Genomic DNA, 20,926 nt, shown 5'->3' on the forward strand with positions numbered 1-20,926 from the left:
ACATTTATTCAACTGTCACAGTGCTAGGACGGTGCTAAGAGGCTTCTGAGGGAGGAGGGCAGACAGCAATCGGAGAGTTTGAGTGCCACGAGGAAGAGGCAGTGACAGTGCTGGGCGGGACGTGAAGATGGGTGCCACCTGGCTTCCTGGAGGCCAAGGTGTTGGGGAGATGGGCGCCCGGCCTGGAAGGATGAGCAGGAGCTTGGAGACACATCCCAGCAGCCAAGTTGCTGTGTGCTGAGCCCAGTGCCCTTTCCAGGAGGCACACTCTTCAGCTGCAGCCCCTACGGAGAACCTCCAACCCCCATGAGCAGCTCCTCTATCCTGAGCTCATGCTGAAGGCCAACAGGGTACTGCCCTCTTGGTTTAGGGAGGTGAAGTCCTCTCTCAGTGGTCCTGGCCTAGAAGCGGAGGTTCCTGCCTTCACCCTGTCTTCATCTCCTCCCAGGACACCGCTGACTATGTGAAGCCAGTGACCTTCTCAGTCGAATATTCCTTGGAGGATCCCGACCACGGCCCCATGCTGGACGACGGCTGGCCCACTACCCTCAGAGTCTCGGTAGGTCCTGGCCCACAGGGCACACAGCTCTGATGCATACCCCGAAGGCTGGGCCTGAGAGCGAAGGGTACAAAGGAGTGCTTCCCCTAGCACTCCTCCCCACCCCCTGCCCAGCAGACCCACAGCATGGCTCCTTCCCTCCTCCCTGGGACCTGTGCTGAACAATTTTGTGAGGGTAAGGACCAGGCCTTCTCCTGTCGGAGGCTCCCCCGTAGCCCAGCACAGAGTGAGCACTGAGTGGATCACAGGCCCTGAGAACCACAGGACCAGCAGGGCCTGAGATCTCAGTCACTGGCTTCATTTACACGTGAGGACCCTGGAGGCCCCAGAGAGCCTGGTCTGTGGCTCATTGAGTGACCGCCTGATTAACAATCTTCCCCCACCCCCACCGCCCCGCACCTAAGAACAGGGGGGCCTCGGGTTACAGCACAATTCTGTTCCTACGACAGTGACATAACTCGAATTTTGGTGTAAGTCGAACACACCCTAACCTAAGTCACCTACCTATCTTAACACTGTTGTAAAATCATAATCTAGAACATGAAAACCCAACTAAGCCACAGAAAAAGGAAAAGGACATAAATATACTATACTGTACACCATACTGTAGTAACAGAAAAAAATGACCAAAAAAATGAATGGAAAAAAAAAATATTCCTTACCTTTATTCCTGTGGTTGGCTTGCACACTGGAAGGGGCATTGCAAGGCGGGAGAGAGTGACCTATTGGGAGGAGGAAGCTGGAGAGGCAGGAGAACCTGCAGAAGGTGCTGGAGATACTGGGTCCGGGGAATCAGGTTTGCCTAAGGAACATGCAGGAGACACTGGAGATGATGCTACCTATACTGTTTTTATGGGAGTGAGCATTGTAAACTTGAAATGTCATATGTCAAGACAGTAGTAACCGAAGACCCCCTGTATTCCAAAAACTAGGCGGTTTCAGCCTCATCTTCCTTGGCTCTGGCCCCACCCTTAGCCACACTTTCTAATCCAGCTCCAGAGGCATCAGCATTTTCTGAAATCTGACACTAGATACTCCCTGCATCTGCCACACCTTACACATCCCACTCAGAGAAAATGCCAGCTATCAATTCTGTCACAGCTGTGCTGGGAGAGCAGGCAAAATGTATAAAATGGAATATCTCATACCTGAACTCTCAGGATTTAGGAAACAACTCTAAAATATTCCACAAAACTTTTAAGACCATGACTTGTGAGGTTCAGTCTCTGAGCATGAATTACTATATAGCAGTGGTCCCCAACCTTTTTTGGGCCATGGACCAGTTTAATGTCAGAAAATATTTTCACGGACCAGCCTTTAGGGTGGGACGGATAAATATATCACGTGACCAAGACAAGCGTCAAGAGTGAGTCTTAGACAGATGTAAGAGGGGGAATCTGGTCATTTTTAAAAAATAAAACATCTTTCAGACTTAAATATAAATAAAATGGAAATAATATAAGTTATTTATTCTTTCTCTGCGGACGGGTACCAATGGCCCACGGACTGGTGCCAGTCCGCGGCCCGGGGGTTGGGGACCACTGCTATATAGAATCTAGCCGCCAAACAGAATGTCAGATACATTCTTACATGTATTTCTCCCACATGAAAGGACCCCAACAACAATACTTTTGAAAATCCCCTGTTTACTCCCATTTACCCCCACAACCCCCTCAGCTCCTCAGCATCACCCCCTTCCTAGACCTCCCACATTCGGTGATCTTCACACCTTCCACCTTTCTTCCTGATCCTGAGTCACAAACGTCACAAACGCGCAAGCAAGACCGCCTTGAATTGCAGTTTGAAACAGAGAGAAATGGACTGGCAAAGCCAGGAGAGGAGGAAAGCTGGGTGCACTAAGTCATTAATGTTTTTCCCCATCACAGTAATTAAAAGCCTACAAAGCCATGACAGCAAATGACTGAGTACATGTCATCCATTCTACATGCATGCGGAAGCACAGAGTACTCAGCTCTGACACCAACGATCTCTATGCATGGGGATGACAAGGGTCACGGTTCAGGTCAAAGAGGTCAGAAGAAGTATAATCAAGCAATCAGATGATAGGCAGGAGGACTTCCCGGAGGAGGTGGCTTTCAACTGGATCTTAAGGAGTAGACAGAATTCAGATGTGTAGACATGGGGAGGAGACCTCCAGGAGCACTGACCAAGGATTGGAAGTGGAAACTAGCAAGGTGAAGGGGTGCGTAAAGAAGAGGTGAGAAAGAGAGCTGAGAAAGGCAGTCTGGGGCATACTGTCAAGGGTTTTGAATAGCAGCTAAATGTCTAGAAATCCTGTTAATCTGGATTTCTAGCCCCCAGAAAATTAGAAACATTCCTCCCTTGACTCCTCAACAGCATCTATTAAATGCCCAGCACTGTTCTAGTGCTGTAATATCTCACCTCTTGGGGGAATGAGCCATTCCATATAATTGAGAATAACAGCTGCTTATTGCGTTAAATTATCCCTTATAATGAACTGAATAGAAATTTTCCCAAAGGTTATTATGTAGTTTCCACACTTTTTACAGTATGCTGGGCAGAGGTGGGAGGTATTTTATTAGAGACCTGAAATCACCAAAATGATGTAGCTGCTAAAATACAGTGAAGCCCCTGAAGCTACCAAAGTATCTTGAACCGTGTCCCTTCACAGAATGACCTCTCTGCCCTTCTTCCTTTTTTTTTTTTTTTTTTTTTTTTTTTTTGTATTTTTCTGAAGCTGGAAACGGGGAGGCAGCCAGACAGACTCCCGCATGCGCCCGACCGGGATCCACCTGGCACGCCCACCAGGGGGCGATGCTCTGCCCATCGGGGCGTTGCTCTGTCTCGACCAGAGCCACTCTAGCACCTGGGGCAGAGGCCAAGGAGCCATCCCCAGCGCCCGGCCATCTTTTTGCTCCAATGGAGCCTCGGCTGCGGGAGGGGAAGAGAGAGACAGAGAGGAAGGAGAGGGGGAGGGGTGGAGAAGCAGATGGGTGCCTCTCCTGTGTGCCCTGGCCAGGAATCGAACCCGGGACTTTTGCACGCCAGGCCGACGCTCTACCACTGAGCCAACCAGCCAGGGCCCTCTGCCCTTCTTTATACAGCTCTGCTGTCTTCTTTCCTGGTGCTGTCGCAGTGCGCCTGCCTCTAGCTGCAGCTGCAGCTCCGCCCCTTGATGGGGAAGCCAAAGGGCAGGCCTGATGGAAATGTGTCTGACTTTCCAGCATGTGGATCTACCTACGGGCTAGGGAGATTGCCTTTGAGAAAAGTTACTGCATTTACATTATATGTGGCCTTGTGACACCTGTTTCCCCTCCCCTGAGTTTGGGCTTTGTTCTTGGTAGTGACAGTTGCTGCTCCTCAGCTCCAGTCTTGAGTACCCAACTGCCTGGATGGGTCACAGGCACTTTGAACTCAACATGCCCCCTCCATTCAGCCTCTCCACTATGAATGAACAGCATAGTCATCCTTCCAGACACTAAAAGAGCAACACAGCCTGACCGGGTGGTGGTGCAATGAATACAGAGTCAGCCTGGGATGCAGAGGACCAGGTTCAAAACTCCGAGGTCACCGGCTTGAGTGTGAGCTCACCTGACTTGAACGTGGGCTTGCTGGCTTGAGTGTGGAGTTGCTGGCTTGAGCAAGGGGTCACTCACTCTGCTGTAGCCCCCCGGTCAAGGCACGTCTGAGAAAGCAATCAATGAACAACTAAGGTGCCACAACAAAGAATTGATGCTTCTCATCTCTCTCCCTTCCTGCTTGTCTGTCCCTATCTGTCCCTCTCTCTCTCTCTCTCTCTCTCTCTCTCTCTCTCTCTCTCACTAAAAAATAATAAATAAATAAATAAATGAATGAATAAATAAATAAATAAGAAACACAGCCAACATCCTGGACCCTGTTCTCCCTCAGCCCTGAGGAACTCCAGGACCTATTGATCCCACCTTTGAAGTCCCTGACCTGTTTTCTCCACACTCACTGCTACTACACTGACACCATTATCACATCCTTCATGAACATTTCAGCAGCCTCCTCAATGACCTCCCTGCTTCTAGTCTTGACTCTTCAAGTTCATTCACCCATTGACGCCAGAGATAGCCTTCCACATACACGTCTGGCAGGACGCTCCCTGCCAAAAGCATCAGTGGGTCCTATAAGTTGCATGGCATGACCCCAAGGCCCTTAAGAACTGGCACCGCCCATCTCTACATTTCCTTCACCCCTTGCTATAGCAACATCAAACTACCTGCCATTCCCTAAACTCATCATTCTCCTTCATGCCTCGGGACCTATGCACAGGCTCATCCTTCCTCCTAGACTTTCCTCTCCCTCTGGTCCATCTAGCTAAATGGGTCATCCTTAGGAACTTCCCTGAACTTTCATGAAGCCTTCTCTGACCACCTATAGGGCAACTGTTTTCTCCTCTCTGCCTCTTCTATTTGTCATACAGATTTCTATTTTTTTTTCCTACACATTTCATACTATAATTATTTGTTGGCACATCAATCTTCCCCATAAGCTGAGAGCACAAGCTGTTTCCTAGTACCAAAGACCTTGTCCCCCGCTCCGTAGGTGATCAGTAAATGCTCACTGGAACTGCTCTGCTGGATAAGTAGGTATTTTGTGCTACCAGCTCAGTTAACCCTTTGAGTAGTATGAACGTTTGTGTACATCCTCATGCCTCCTGACCATCCAGAGTACAATCATACATGTGTAAGGCAACATTAAAAAAAGGCAAATGTATGTTCTTCTTGTTTCCATAAATTGGTTATCAAACAAACATGATTTTAAGTTAATAAAACTGACCTGCAGTGGCACAGTGGATAAAGCCTCAACCTGGAAATACTGAGGTCGCTGGTTCAAAACCCTGGGCTTGCCTGGTCAAGGCACATATGGGAGTTGATGCTTCCTGCTGCTCCTCCCTTCTTCTCTCTCTCTCTCTCCTCTCTAAAATGAATAAAACTGTAAATGTAACTAATTTAAAAAAAAAACTCACTCCCGGGGATCAGCGAGCATGAAAAAAATTCACTACTCAAATGGTTAAGAGTGAAAGGAACCCAGGAAGAGCTGAGTTTTGAGCCATGTTTCATAGAGAAGAAAATCTGTGCAGAAGCAGGAGAAACAGCAGTGTGGTGTCTGTGAAGAGGGCAGGAAAGACAAAGCCCGCGTCGGGGAAGTTGAGAGAGGAGCTGGTGTGCAGTGGGGAGAGGGATGGCCCGTGCAAAGATACGGACTCCAGGCTGTGCGTTTCATGTCCACCCCTGGCTCTCCTTGGCTTAGGTGCCCTTCTGGAATGGTTGCAACGAGGATGAGCACTGTGTCCCTGACCTCCTGCTGGATGCCCGCAGTGACCTGCCCACAGCCATGTGAGTTTGGCTCCTCCCGTCCCCTACCCTGGCTCCTCTTCCTTCCCTGCTGGTGGAGCTGGGGCTCCCACGGCCCTGATTATTTCCTGCACATCCTTCTCATAAGCAGCATGGATCAAACACTGAGCTCGGAACCTGGGTCTAGTCCAGGTTCTGCCTCTAACTCCTGTGTGAGTTCAGGCAAGTCTTCCTTCCCTGGGCCTCAGTTATCTGCTCTGTAAAATGAATATGACTAGTCTAATCCAACCTCTTCAAACTTTGTTTAGAAGAATGAATCCTTACTTTGGAGCCCATACTACAAAACAGACAAAAGGTGGAGACCAGGGACCTGGAGATCCAGGTCCTCATCCTCTAGACCCAGACTAGGTAACCTTTGAGGTTTGTTAACTGACCGTTTGAGCTCCATGCTAAGGAGACTAGCAGAGGGTGCCCACATCCAGAAGAAACAAACTAGCATACAAGGAAAAATAGGAAGTAATATCCTATTTTAAACTTATCTAATATATTTTTTAATAATGTGTACTCAGTTTTTAAATACCTATGAGGTGATTCAGACAGAAGACGTATACACCATGACATATAACATAAATAGAAATAGCCCATTCAAACTTTGTAGAAGAAGGATAAGAAGCAAAATATTCCAAGCACCTAGGCTAATCAGAATTGTCTCTACATTTAGCTCTGAGCTTCCTGGCAGCCAAAGCCAGAAGGGAAACATGTTGAGTAGAGAGGTGATAACATGAGTAATGAGATCCACCCCCGCACTCCCCTTCCGCCGACCTGATCCCTGGTGATCTCTTTCCTGCAGGGAGTACTGCCAGAGGGTGCTGAGGAAGCCCGCTCCCGACTGCTCCGCATACACGCTGTCCTTCGACACCACAGTTTTCATCATAGAGAGCACACGCCGGCGGGTGGCGGTGGAAGCCATGCTGGAGAACAGGGGCGAGAACGCCTATAGCACGGTCTTAAATATTTCACAGTCAGCAAACCTGCAGTTTGCCAGCCTGATCCAGAAGGTAAGACCACAGCAACCTGCCCAGCCTGCCTGAGGCGAAGGGCAGAGGCAGGAGAGGAGGGGTCCAGGGGCCTGGCTGCACATCAGAATCACCTGGGAGCTTAAAATCTCCTGTGTCGACTTCTCCCAAAAATTCTAATTGATCTAGTCTGGTATGGAGGCAGATCAGTGTACTTTCTTTCTTTTTTTTTTTTTAATGTTTATTTATTGACTTTTGAGAGAGGGGGGAAAGGAGCATAAGAAAGATAGGAACATACATAGATCTGTTCCTGTATGTGCCCTGACCAGGAATCGAACTGACAGCCTCTGCACTTTCAGACGATGCTCCAACCAACCAAGCTTTCCAGCCAGAGCTTTTTTTTTTTTTTTTTTTTTTAATTTATTGATTTTAGAGGAAAGAAGGCAGGAGAAACATCAATTTATCCTTCCACTTATTTGTGTAGTTTTTGGTTGATTCTTGCGTGGGCCCTGACCAGGGATCAAACATTCAACCTTGGCATATCAGGACAATGCTCTGACCCACTGAGCTACCTGACCAGTGTGCTTTAAGGCTGCCTAAGTGAAGTCAGTGTGCTGCCAAGATTGAGGACCAACAGCAGACAGGAATCTGAGCCCTTCAAGAACCTGGGAAAGAAGGTCCTTCAGCCTGTGTCCTTGGCCCTCACCCACACAGACATGCACGAACACACACACACCAAGCATGTGTGCACCAGCACACTCCTGCTCCTTCTTAGTAACCACTACAATGCCCAGGCACTGTGCTCAACTCTTGGCATGGTGGTGGTGGTGGTGGTGGTGGTGATGGTGGTGGTGGTAGTAGAGATGGTGGTGGTGATGGTGGTGGTGATGGTGGTGGTGGAGGTGGTGGTGGTGGTGGAGGTGGTAGTGGTGATGTTGGTGGTAGAGGTGGTGGTGGTGGTGGTGGTGGTGGTGGTGGTGGTGATGGTGGTGGTGGTAGAGGTGATAGGGTGGTGGTGGTGGTGGTGATGTTGGTGGTGGAGGTGGTGGTGGTGGTGGTGATGGTGATGATAGTAGAGATGGTGGTGGTGATGGTGGTGGTGGAGGTGGTGATGGTGGTGATGTTGGTGGTGATGTTAGTGGTGGAGGTGGTGGTGGAGGTGGTGGTGGTGGTGGTGGTGGTGGTGGTGATGTTGGTGGTGGAGGTGGTGGTGGTGGTGGTGGTGGTGATGGTAGTAGAGATGGTGGTGGTGATGGTGGTGGTGGAGGTGGTGATGGTGGTGATGTTGGTGGTGATGTTAGTGGTGGAGGTGGTGGTGGAGGTGGTGGTGGTGGTGGTGGTGGTGGTGATGTTGGTGGTGGAGGTGGTGGTGGTGGTGGTGATGGTGGTGGTGGTGGTGGTGATGGTGGTGGTGGTGGTGGTGATGGTGGTGGTGGTAGAGGTGATAGGGTGGTGGTGGTGGTGGTGATGTTGGTGGTGGAGGTGGTGGTGGTGGTGGTGATGGTGGTAGAGATGGTGGTGGTGGTGATGGTGGTGGTGGTAGAGGTGATAGGGTGGTGGTGGTGGTGGTGATGTTGGTGGTGGAGGTGGTGGTGGTGGTGGTGATGGTGGTAGAGATGGTGGTGGTGGTGATAGTGGTGATGGTGGTGGTGGAGGTGGTGATGGTGGTGATGTTGGTGGTGATGGTAGTAGAGATGGTGGTGGTGGTAGAGGTGGTGGTGGTGGTAGAGATGGTGGTGGTGGTGGTGATGGTGGTGGTGGTGGTAGTAGAGATGGTGGTGGTGGTGGTCATGTTGGTGGTGGTGGTGGTAGTAGAGATGGTGGTGGTGGTGATGGTGGTGGAGGTGGTGGTGGTGGTGGTGGTGATGGTGATGGTGGTGATATTGGTGGTGGTGATGTTAGTGGTGGAGGTGGTGGTGGTGATATTGGTGGTGGTGATGTTAGTGGTGGAGGTGGTGGTGGTGGTGGTGGTGGTGGTGGTGGTGGTGGTGATGTTGGTGGTGGAGATAGTGGTGATGGTAGTGGTATCCCCATTTTGCAGAGGGGCACAGAGAGGGGTTAAACGGTCTGAAAAGGTCCATACAGCCAGTAAGTAGCTGGATGGGAATCCCACCTAGTAACTGGCTCCCAAGCCTGCACCTCATGACAGCACCCAGTCCTCATGTTGTGCACTATGGCCACACAGGGCCCCGCATAGCTCTCTGGCACAGCCCTGCATGTGCTCCAAGAAAGTCACCAGTGGCAGAGTGCTGCCCTGTGGTAACCCTGAACTCCCGGGACACAGGTGCCCTGTCTTAGCCACATCTGTCCCCGGGGATAGGCCAGGGCTGGACACATAGAAGACCCTCAAGACACGTTTGTTGAGTAAAACCAAGACATCGTGGTCATGTGTGGGTGTGGGGGGTGCGTCCCAGGTTCCCTTAGGCATAGTCTGTTCTCTCCATGTGTCCACTTGGAGCCCAGGCTGTGGGGCGGGACAGGGGTCAGTGCCCTTCTGTCCTCACCTCCACTGCAGGGCCGCCACCCACATTGTCCCCAAACTCAGTCCTTCTGTCAGGCACAGGTCTAGACCCCAGGCCACCCCCCTCCACAGCCCTGAGTGAAGGTGAGGAGGCCATCAGATGGTCTTCTCCAGCCTCTTCTGCCCAGGAAGTTGGTATTTGCTGGGCCAGGAGTGGCCCCAAACCCGCAGCCACATTTTCCTCCTTCCCTACAACCTGTGCCTGTCCATAACCCTGGGAGAAAGGAATCGTGGAGCTTTGTTCTGTGGCATGGAAGGGCTTTGGAACTGAGTGAAGGGACAGAGAAGTGGGAAATGTGTCCAATAAAATGCTGTGTCCACACAAATGGCAGGGGGGTGCGTAGGGCTGGCCTGCAGCCTGGTCCTTCACAGGTGCTGCCGTCTGTCCCTAGCCCAGAGATGCTCACAGCTCAGAGATCAGCACGCCTCTCTTCTGTCTGTCCCTACCCCACCCACCCCACCGTCTGGCCAAGGAGAGCTGGAGTAAAGAAAGCACTACTGCCTGACCTGTGGTGGCGCAGTGGATAAAGCGTCGACCTGGAAATGCTGAGGTCGCCGGCTTGAAACCCTGGGCTTGCCTTGTCAAGGCACATATGGGAGTTGATGCTTCCAGCTCCTCCCCCCTTCTCTCTCTCTGTCTCTTCTCTCTCTCTCTCCCTCTGTCTCTCCCTCTCCTCTCTAAAAAATGAATAATAATAAAAAAATCTTTAAAAAAAAAAAGAAAGCACTACTTCAGCCAAATACAGATGTGTTCATCTGATCACACACACTTTGTACACACACATGCAAAAATATATAGACTTTCACATATGTCCCAGGAAACACACATAATATGTATGCATGCAGCTGGGCACATGCACACACATGTACCCATGTGCAGACCCACACACACAGAGTCTACACAGACATGCCTCTACATTTACACATGTATACGCCCCAGCTGTGCCCAATGGTGCAGTGCCCATGACAGGTACATCTGACCCTCATAATGATAGTTGCCGTACCTGGAATGTTTACACAGGTCCGGGCATTGAAGGATGCCCTGTGTTTATATGCATTGTATCACTTAGTCCTCATCACAACTACCATAAATGCAGTAGGCATTATCATCCCCATTTAACAGATGAGCAGAAGGAGACCCAGGCAAATGAGTGCACAGTCAACCAGCAGCATCTACGTAGAATACTATGTGTGTCCCTTCCTTCTGAACCTGTGCTGAGGGGACACCCTGCCAGCCCAGCAGGGCCCCAGACAGGGTGGGGAGCCTGGTGGCATTTCCCTGTAACCTCCGCCAGACTTTTCTCAACGTCCAGTGACCTGCTGTTGAAAGTCCCTAACCAGGCAGTGGTGGAGGTTTGCAGGGGCGGACCAGAGGGAAGGGAAAGAAAGAAGCACTGCCTGCAAGTCTGGTGGCAGCAGAGGCTCAGGACAGCTGCCCACAAGGCAGTGGCCCTGCCCTGGGGGAGGCGGAATAGAGCCTCAGAGAAGTCCCCCCTAGTTCCCCACCAGGAGTCAGCCCACACCCCACCTGCTGTTAATCTGGATTACAAACTCAGGCGACGAGACCCCAAAAGCCTCATTTCTCAGGTCAGAGAGATCCTTTGCAATCCTATTGATGGAAAGACGCGCGACCCATTCAAAGGCTGCAGAGCCCGAGGGAGGCAGACCAGCCAGACCCGAGGGCTTCCGAATCCCAACGCCATGCCACTTTCCATCTCTAAGCCTCAGTGTCCCCACTGTAAGCAGGATGAGAAGTCCTGTGTCCTGGGTTGATACAGAGGGAATGACGAGGCATGTGCAGGAGCACCTGGCCACTCCTTCCACAGCCCAGCACCACTGAGTGTCCCCCATCACTGCCACACCTGAACCTCCAGGGTGCCTGGGTTCCCAGCATCAGAGGGCCTGTGCAGCAACTTCAGTGTGGGCAGTGGGGGGTGCGAGTGGCCCCCAGGCCTGGGTCTCAGGCCCCACCTAACTGCAGCCCCCGTTCCCCCCACCCACCCACAGGATGACTCCGACAGCAGCATTGAGTGCGTGAACGAGGAGAGGAGACTCCACAAGAAAGTCTGCAATGTCAGCTACCCTTTTTTCCGGGCCAAGGCCAAGGTTGACAATGGGGACAGTTTGGGGAAGGATCAGGGTGGGGACTGGGAGGCTCGGGGAAGCAAGAGAAATGGAAATGAACAGAGGGAAGGACTGGGGAGGGATGGAGAGGCCTGTGGGTGGGTTCCAAATATGTTCATTTTTAATCCCATGCAATGACATTCAAATGCTCTAACCAGCCAGCTGTCCCCAGGGCGGCAGGCAGCCCACCCAGAGGAGAAGCCAGGCCCCTCCCTCAGGGGAGTCCTCCCGCTTCCACCCCACCTCTCCCGGCCCTTTATATCATGGTCCTTTAAACTCCTTTAAACTAACGAGTTTTCTAAATGTCCAGCCTGTCATTGTGTCCACTGGGCAGTGGGCAGCCACAGAAGGTTTGGAGCAAGAGAAGGCCTAACTGAGGCCAAGCCGCCTGTAAAGCAGGGCCAGACAGGGGAGCTTAAGGCAGGAGCCAGCCAGAGAGCAGCAGTGTGTCCCCGGGAGTAATGTCTGCGAGGCTGGGGAGGGGGGAATGGGGCCCCTTGTAAGAAAACCTCCTGGCAGAACACAAGTCAAGATTGTCTTTTCAGGGTGTGGCTCTGACAAACCGGGAGTTCTAGAATGAAGTCCTGGGGGCCACAAACTCCCCCCAACACACACCACTCCCAGGGAGAAGGGGACCCCAAGTCTCGGGGACACTCCAGGAGGGGCAGGGCTGGGAAGAGCACAGTGACCTATGCAAAGCCCCAGTAGCCCACCCCCATAGTGGGGAAGGCAGCGAGGAGAGTCAGATGTCTGACGGCCACAGTCAGGGACGCAGGCCCCCTCCTGGGCAAAGGCCATGGAAGTGGCCAAACCAGGCTATTCAAGTGGCAGGAGGGCTGCTGGACAAGGAGGCAGGTGCCTTATTTCCTGGATGGGTAGCCCTGGGCGGCCCTCACCCTTCTTGGGGCTTCACCTCCCACCATATGCAAGAGCAGGGGGGAGGGCCTGTCTTCCCACTTGTGTCGCCCCCACATGCTGTGCTGCATGGCCAAGGCCAGCTCTCCTTCCCACCGGCCAGCCCTCCCCGCGAAAATCCTGCAGAAAGTCCGAAGTTGGACATGCTGCCTTCTAGTTGCCCATGGTTGAAAACGAAAGAGGGGGAGGGCAGGGGCCTGCCCCACAGCCAAGAAACCCATCAGAGGGGCTGTCGTCTGTCTGTGTCCCCCTCAGCGGCCCAAGGCCAGCTCGCGTGACTCCAGCACCTGGCCCTCCCTTCCCCAACCCCCTCCCAGCCACCAGGGCGCACCCAGGCCTGCAGGAGGCTGGGAGGGGGTCAGGACATACCCAGACATGCAGTTCCCAGACACCCTCGCTCCAATGACTTCTTCCTTGCAGGTGGCTTTCCGTCTCGATTTCGAGTTCAGCAAATCCATCTTCCTGCACCACCTGGAGATCCAGCTCACGGCAGGCAGGTCAGGGCCTGGACCGCTCCTTCTCCCTCCCCCAAACCTCTCCTGGGACTGTTCTGCCCCTCCCCACACTGAATCTTCGGCCAAGCCCTGTGTCTAACTGCCCCAGCCTGGGAGGGCCCCTGGTCAGTCCCCAAAGGAGACCAACCTGCTGCTGCCACCCATTCCTGGGCAGCTGGGATATAAATAATACCTTTCTCTTTATGTAGTATATACATAGCAACTATTTCAAATCCCTATGGTTATAGAGCACTGGACATATAATATCTCAGTCAGTCTTCACAGCAGCCCCCTAAGATAGGTAAAGCAAGGGTTATTCCTACCCCACCCCTAAGTTACAGGTTAAAAAAGGGAGGTTCAGAGAGTTGAGTGAATTTCCCAATGACACACAGCATATAAATAGTACAACTGGGAGCAGAACACTAGTTGTCCTACTGCTTGTCCAGGGCTCTTTCTGTCCTGGTCACCTCTCTCCTCTTGGAAATGTTTCCATTTTTAAAAGAGCTTCCCTTACTCTATGTAGGTCTGTCTGTCTGCCTCCATCCCAGGGTGTTAGCTGACACTGTGAATCACCCTGTGTCAGTAGTAAACCTCTTCTTTTTTACAAAGTTACCTCTGCGTGGGAAGAGGGGGAGACGGGAAGGGATCTGACAAATCTGGAGCCTTGTAAATGGCCAAAATCCTCCTGAGAACTTTTCCATTCTGAGAAATAAATATTGAAGGCAAACTGGACACCAACATTCCAACACACACACACTAGTCACATGGGTCATAGGTCACAGGAAGGCATGCGGACATCAACACACCATCGCATGTGCTACGTTAAACAAATTGTGCGTTTCGGTGGGAATCTCACTTGTCACGAGACAAAGTTTGTGAAGGCCTCCCTCATGCTCTTCTTACTCTTAGAAAACGCAGCCCTGTTCTCACGGGAAGACGAATGCACTTGCACAGTAGTGTCTCTGCACGGCTGCAGTGTTTGTGAACTAGGCTTGTGCAGGAGGGGACATCCCAGTATCTTTATGTGTCCAGTATCCCCTTTCTAATTAAACCCCTATCCTGGGCTAAGGCTCCAAAGGGAATAAAGTTCAGTGTATGTAAACAAGAGGAAATTGTACCTTTTTATGTCTGAAATTAATTGCCCTGGTCATTCATGGTGCTGGAATGGGAAGAACAGTTAATAAAACTCCCTGCAAATGTCTCTTAATTTCACTCTCCAGCCTTTTCACGCAGCCAAGCGCCCTCAGCCCAACCAGGGGAACTGCCCTGCCCCAGTCAGCTCCAGGGATATACAGTGTGTCCGTAAAGTCATGGTGCACTTTTGACCGGTCACAGGAAAGCAACAAAAGATGATAGAAAAGTGAAATCTGCACCAAATAAAAGGAAAAGCCTCCCAGTTTCTGTAGGATGATGTGGCAGCATGTGCGCATGCGCAGATGATGATGTAACACCGTGTATACAGTGGAGCAGCCCACGGTCATGCCAGTCAAGATGTGGACAGTACAGAAGAAAGTTCAGTGTGTTCTGTGGCTCACTAAATTTGAATCCATGACCAAAGTGCAATGTGAATATCGGTGTGTTTATAACGAAGCGCCACCACATAGGAATAACATTACTCGGTGGGATAAGCAGTTGAAGGAAACCGGCAGTTTGGTGGAGAAACCCCGTTCTGGTAGGCCATCAGTCAGTGACGGGTCTGTAGAGGCTATATGGCATAGCTACCTAAGGAGCCCTAAAAAATCTGTGCGTGAGCCCACATCGAACTGCACTGAATAGGTATGAAACTGGGAGAGTTTTCCTTTTATTTGGTGCAGATTTCACATTTCTATCGTCTTTCGTTGCTTTCCTGTGACCGGTCAAAAGTGCACCATGACTTTACGGACACACTGTAGAAGATGCTACTGAGAGTTCCTCGCTGCCTTCCCTTCACTGGGGCAGAGTGGGCAGCCTCCGTCCCTCATGCCCCGTCCCCCGATATCACCTCCCTCCCAGCCCACAGCACGGGATTTGCCCCTCTGCCCCAAGACAGGGTTCGGGGAGGAGGGCGTGCAGTCAGTGGCCAAGCCCACACCGTCCTCCCAGCCTCCACCCAAAGTCTTCCCCTGCCCCCACCAGCCCAGACGTGCTGCACTTAAAAGGGTGGTAGGAAGTAGAAGAGGGAGAAGGAGGGACAGCTGGTGATGGAGGAGACTTGACGTGGGGTGGTGAACACACAGTGCAGTGTACAGATGGCGGGTTATAGAATGGTGCACCTGACTCCTATATTTATTATTTTATTAACCAATATTTTTTAAAAAGAAAAGAAAAGAAAAGCTGTGTCACCAGTTCCCCTCCCTCATCTCCTGGGAGATTCTTCAGCTCCCTCACTGGCTGTCCTAGTGCCTGAGGACTCTGGAGGAGCCACGGCGTTCCTTCTTTGTCTGACTTAGACCCCTCCTGCTGCAGCAAGCCAGTCCGAGAGCTGGCGGGGCTGGGAGGGGGTTCGCCCCTTCCTGACCTCGCTGTCTGGCTCTCCCCGCAGTGACAGTGATGAGGAGGAGAGCACCAAAGAAGACAACACAGCCCTCCTGCGCTTCCACCTCAAGTACGAGGCTGACATCCTCTTCACCAGGTGGGCTGGGGCCCCGGGGCCCCCGGGGAGCGGAGGCATGGGACGAGTGAGGCCTAATATGGGGGGCCCTCTGGGGGGCCCTGAAAGGGTCAGAGGTCCCCGGAGATGGAGACACTTGTGTCCGCGAGGGGTCAGAGAGAGCAGCTCTCTCATCCCTGGTGGGGAGGTGGTATCAAAACAGAGGAAGGAGACCCAGACCCAGCCCCAGGGAGCTTGCAGCGGGGACAGAGCGGGAGGGCTGGGGTGGCAGGCAGTATCCATTCCCAGGGGCGGGCAGTAAGTAGGGCATGATCTGTGGAAAATTTTAAAATAGTAATAAAACCTGCTAAGTCCTTCTGCTTTTCATTACAACCTTGCCCCAGCAATTCTTTTTTTTTTTTTCTTTATGTATTGATTTTATTGAGAGAGGAAGGGTGAGAAAGAGAGAGACAGAAACATTGGTCTATTCTTGTATGTGCCCTGACCAGGAATCAAACCCGCAACTTCAGTGCTTCGGGACGATGCTGAACCATCCGGCCAGGGCACAACAGCAATTCTAAACAATATCAGTGAGAAAATGCTCTTCCCTAGGCAGGCTGCTCGCTCTGCCCAGGCCCCTGGCTGTGCCACTGGCCCCCAATCTGAACTCTGAGAACTCCCAGATAGAGACTTCTGGACAGAACAGCAAACACACACAGAAAGAAAGCTCAGAGCCTCTCACAGCCACCAACAGAGGCTGGAATGGTGCGCAGAGGGCAAGTTCACGCTCAAAAGAGGCCATGCGCCTGGGCTGAGAGGCTAAGGCCGGGATGGCAAGTACCTGGCACTTCCGGCTCCTGCCCATCCCACACGCCAGGCAGACATGGCTGATGGACTTCAGCATTTCTCCCTGCTGAGCCTCAGAATCCTTCCCAACACAGCGTTCCCAGTGGACACAAGAGGAAACCTATTTTTTGTGATCTGGAGAGACAGGCCCATGCCCATACGCTCTTCCATTCCTTTATCCACCTAGCCAACGCTGACTGAACTCACGGCAGTTCTGTCCTCTGTCTCTGCAGGAGCAGCAGTCTGGACCACTACGAGATCAAGCCCAATAGCTCACTGGAGAGTTATGATGGCATTGGGCCTCCCTTCAGCTGCATCTTCAAGGTAAGGCTGGAGGGGAGTCGGGCAGAGCAAAGGATAGGAGCTGAGGATCCCCCATTTGAGGGGAGGAATCCGAAACATCGCCAGTGCTGAGGGTCACCTTACCCCGGTCACCCCCTCACTGGGTGACTTTAGGCAAGTCACTTCCTCTCTCTAGGCCTCTCAGTCCTCATCTGGAAAAGAACAGATCTGGACTGGGAAAATGTATCTGTGAAAATTAGGTGTGGGTGCATATAATTTTTTTTTTATTTTAAAAAAGAAAAAATAATGGTCTAAACACACCAAGGTTTATTCTGTCCCAACAAGAAGTCCAGAATTGGCAGCTTCACAAAGTCCTGCAGGGTTGGGTCTTCTGGCTTTATGTTCCACCATTCTCAACATGCCATTATCAGCCTCAAGTTCACCTCACAGTGCAAGATGGCTGCAGCTCCAGCCATCACATTCTCATTCCAGGCAGCAGGAAGAAAGAGGGAACGAAGAGCAGGAATAAATTCCTTGGCAGTTCCTCACACTTACAGTCCATTGTCCAGAACACTGTGATTTAGCTGTAAGAGAGCCTAGGAAATGAGGCTTTTTGTCTTGGTTTCTGTCACTAAGGAAGGTGGGACAAGGAGACTTAGGAGGCAGCTTAGCAGTATCTATTCCAGTGGGCCCCGCAACTTCCCCCAGCCCTGAACTGCCAAGAGCCGAGGCAGACTGCCAGCTGGAAACTGCACATCAGGCCCGCGGGGCCTAGGTGGCTCATCTCAGAAAGGTTTAGTAACCTGTCCAACGTCACACAACTCATATGTGGCAGCAGCCCCAAGTTATATTCCCAGGCTTTCTGATTCCAAAGTCCTCTTTGTTATCACTGCGGCTCTAACACCAAATGTGTCATGGCTAGAATGTGAACTATCACACACTCACTATTTCTATCCATTAATTAATACTTATTTGCTGTTACCATCTCCAGCCCCAGGGTGACCACCAGTGCCAGGCAACAAAATCCCCCAGAGACAAGAGGAGTTGAAAATGGAAATGAAGTGACCCTTGCTCTCTTGACTCATGCCCCGCGCCCCACTGGCTTCTCCTCAACCTGCAGGAGCCCACCCCTTTCAGGATCCCTGCAGCCCCCAGGGTGACTTGGCAGAGCCTCAAAGCTTCCACAGTGAAAGTGCCAGGGGGCTTGAAGGGGCCTGTTTCCCAGACCTGGCTGAGGGGTCGCAGCCTCCAGGGGCTGCTTGGCCCCTAAGGACTTTTTTTTTTTTCAGAGACAGAGAGAGGGATAGATAGGGACAGACAGGAACAGAGAGAGATGAGAAGCATCAATCATCAGTTTTTCATTGCGACACCTTAGTTGTTCATTGATTGCTCTCTCATATGTGCCTTGACCGTGGGCCTTCAGCAGACCGAGCAACCCCTTGCTCGAGCCAGTGACCTTGGGATCAAGCTGGTGAGCTTTTGCTCAAACCAGATGAGCCCGCGCTCAAGATGGCGACCTCGGGGTCTCAAACCTGGGTCCTCCACATCCCAGTCCGACGCTCTATCCACTGCGCCACCACCTGGTCAGGCCGGCCCCTAAGGACTTTGCTCTCCACCTCTCCACCCCCCCACCCCCGTGCTGCTGGTGCACTGACACACCTCTCCCTTTCTGCCACAGATCCAGAACTTGGGCTTGTTCCCCATCCATGGGGTGACGATGAAGATCACCGTGCCCATTGCCACCAGGGGTGGCAACCGCCTGCTGATGCTGAGGGACTTCCTCACTGACCAGGTACCACTGCCTTCAGGAGCTGGCTGGGGGGAGGGGACCAGAATGAGGCAGACATAACCCTCGGTATGTCCCAAGTCTTCAGACTCCAGCTCCTTCTCCCAAAATCAGGCCCAGCTGGGCCTTCTCTAGCAGAGGAGGAGTTGGAAGGAGCATTCCGGGTGCCAAGTCTGGCAGCACTAACTGTGAAGCTGGTTGTGTGTATCCCTCTCCCAGGTGAACACATCCTGTAACATCTGGGGAAACAACACTGAGTACCGCCGCTCCCCGGTGGAGGAAGACCTGAGTCGTGCCCCACAGCTGGTGAGTGTCCCCCAAACCAAGAGGCACAGGGCTGGGGGGAGGAAGAGTGCTGCCCAAACTCCGGGGGTGTCTCTCTCCTTATCTCATAGTTTGGCAATGAGTTTGTTGAGCACCCATATGCCCAGCCTCAAACCGAGAGAAAACAGAATAAGGAAAAGATACTTCTTGCCCTTAGTGAGCTCACCATCTCTCCAGAGACACAAGAATGAGTGCTTAAGAAGCCAGGGAACAAGCTGAGAAACACGCCACGAGAATGACAACAGGAGCAAACACAAGGAAAAGAACAGCGAGAGATAAAGGAACGCCTAACTCGGAAAGACACCTGCACCCCCGTGCTGCAGATACCTGCAGCATTACTTACCACAGCCAACACACGGAAACAGCCTAGGTGTCATCAATGAGTGAGGAAATTGTGGCCTATATATGCAATAGAATATTAGCATTTAAAAAAAGAAGGAAATCTTGCCATTTGCGACAACATAGGATGGACCTTGAGGGCATTATGCTAAGTGAAATAAGTCAGACAGAGAAAGACAAATACTGTGTGATCTTATATATGGAACCTTAAAAAAAAAATCAAGCTTTTAGATGCAGAGAACAGATTGGTGGCAGCCAGAAGCAGGGAGTAGGGATGGGAGAATAGATGAAGGGGATCAAAAAGTTAAAAAAAAACCAGGGCTAGTGGATGTGCACCTGAGCCTGAAAGAGCCACAGGATATAGGTAAGCAGGAGGACGGGGAGAACCAAGATAGAGCATTGCTGTGTGGAGGCCAGACATACAGGACTTGAATTGGAGACATTGACCACATCAACTGGAGCCTCCCTCCCCCAGAAATCAAAGGCAGCTCTGCTTTGACTCCCAAGGCCCTCCCTAAGACACCTGCTGGTTCCCAGGCTCATGTTCTCATGACTGCCTCTATCTCCAGATACCTATTTCTGTGCATACTTTCACTATCCCATACCCAAACAAAAATCTTAGTTGTTTTAGTTTGATTTCCCCAAACAAGTACTTCACACAAAGCACTTTTTAAATGTAGTACATTTTACTGAAGAGTTGGACTTGAGTAGGATTAAGCTGGATGCAAAAGAGTGACACAAATAACTTTAACCTACTACATTCTAATTATTTGTTTGATGATTTGTTTGGGTTTTCTATTAAGACCATATAATATTCTGATAATAATTACTTTAGCTTGGCGCTAGCTGGTTGGTTCGGTGGTAGAGCATAGGTCCAGCATATGGATGTCATGAGTTCAATTCCCAGTCAGGGCACACAGGAGAAGTGACCACCTGTTTCTCCACCCCTGCCCCTCCTCCCCTTTTCTCTCTCTCTCTCTCTCTCTCTCTCTCTCTCTCTTCCCCCCCCCCCCCCATAGCCATGGCTCAATTGGTTAGAGCACATCTCCCTGGGCACTGAGGATGGCTCTGTGGAGCATTCTGCCTAGGGTGCTAAAAATAGCTTGATTGTGAGCCTGGCCCCAGATGGGCAGAGCATCAGCCCCAAACAAGAGTTGCCTAGTGGATCCCAAGTCAGGGCATATGTGGGAGTCTGTCTCTCTATCTCCCCTCCTCTCACTTAAAAAAAAAAAAAAAGAAAACATAATAATAGTAATAACGTTAGCTTTGCCATTCAATCCTTATAAATTATTTTTCTTGTCTTATTGCTCTGGCTAGGAGCTTCAGGGTAATGGTACATAGAAATGCTGACATTTCTTTTCTTAACCCTGATTTTAAGGAATTTTTCCCCATTTTTCAGTGTTAAATATAATACTTGCTATAGGATTTTTTATAAATACCATTTATTCAGATTCAGGAAGTCCCCAGGAATTTTTATCATAAACTAAAGTTGGATTTCCTAAAATGCTTTTTCTGCATCTCTGACAGTAATCATCTAATTTTTTCCTTTAATCCAGGGGTAGTCAAGCTTTTTATACTTATTGCCCACTTCTGTATCTCTGTTAGTAACAAAATTTCCTAACCGCCCACAGGTTCCACAGTAATGGTGATTTATAAAGTAGGGAAGTAACTTTATAAAATTTATAAAGCAAAGTTATAGCAAGTTAAAGATATAATAATAATTACTTACCAAGTACTTTATGTCAGATTTTCACTAAGTTTGGCATAATAAATCTTTATAAAACAACTTACTATAGTTAAATCTATGTTTTTATTTATACTTTGGTTGCTCCGCTACCGCCCACCATG

At 50.9% G+C, this 20,926-nt stretch overlaps 1 protein-coding gene across 3 annotated transcripts in view; it reads left to right on the forward strand.

Annotated features, from left to right (window-relative positions):
• Nucleotides 1-20,926, forward strand: part of ITGA11 (integrin subunit alpha 11) — a 137,344-nt gene that overhangs the window by 108,651 nt on the left and 7,767 nt on the right. For all 3 annotated transcript variants that reach the window (XM_066276445.1, XM_066276444.1, XM_066276446.1), the window contains 9 exons: nucleotides 449-559; nucleotides 5,819-5,904; nucleotides 6,713-6,920; nucleotides 11,407-11,505; nucleotides 12,859-12,935; nucleotides 15,454-15,543; nucleotides 16,581-16,671; nucleotides 18,308-18,421; nucleotides 18,635-18,721. In XM_066276445.1, the coding sequence (XP_066132542.1) occupies nucleotides 449-559; nucleotides 5,819-5,904; nucleotides 6,713-6,920; nucleotides 11,407-11,505; nucleotides 12,859-12,935; nucleotides 15,454-15,543; nucleotides 16,581-16,671; nucleotides 18,308-18,421; nucleotides 18,635-18,721 (963 nt within the window). The remainder of the gene's footprint in view (nucleotides 1-448; nucleotides 560-5,818; nucleotides 5,905-6,712; nucleotides 6,921-11,406; nucleotides 11,506-12,858; nucleotides 12,936-15,453; nucleotides 15,544-16,580; nucleotides 16,672-18,307; nucleotides 18,422-18,634; nucleotides 18,722-20,926) is intronic.

Source organism: Saccopteryx bilineata, chromosome 4, assembly GCF_036850765.1.
Source record: "Saccopteryx bilineata isolate mSacBil1 chromosome 4, mSacBil1_pri_phased_curated, whole genome shotgun sequence".
NCBI classification, from domain to species: Eukaryota; Metazoa; Chordata; class Mammalia; order Chiroptera; family Emballonuridae; genus Saccopteryx; species Saccopteryx bilineata.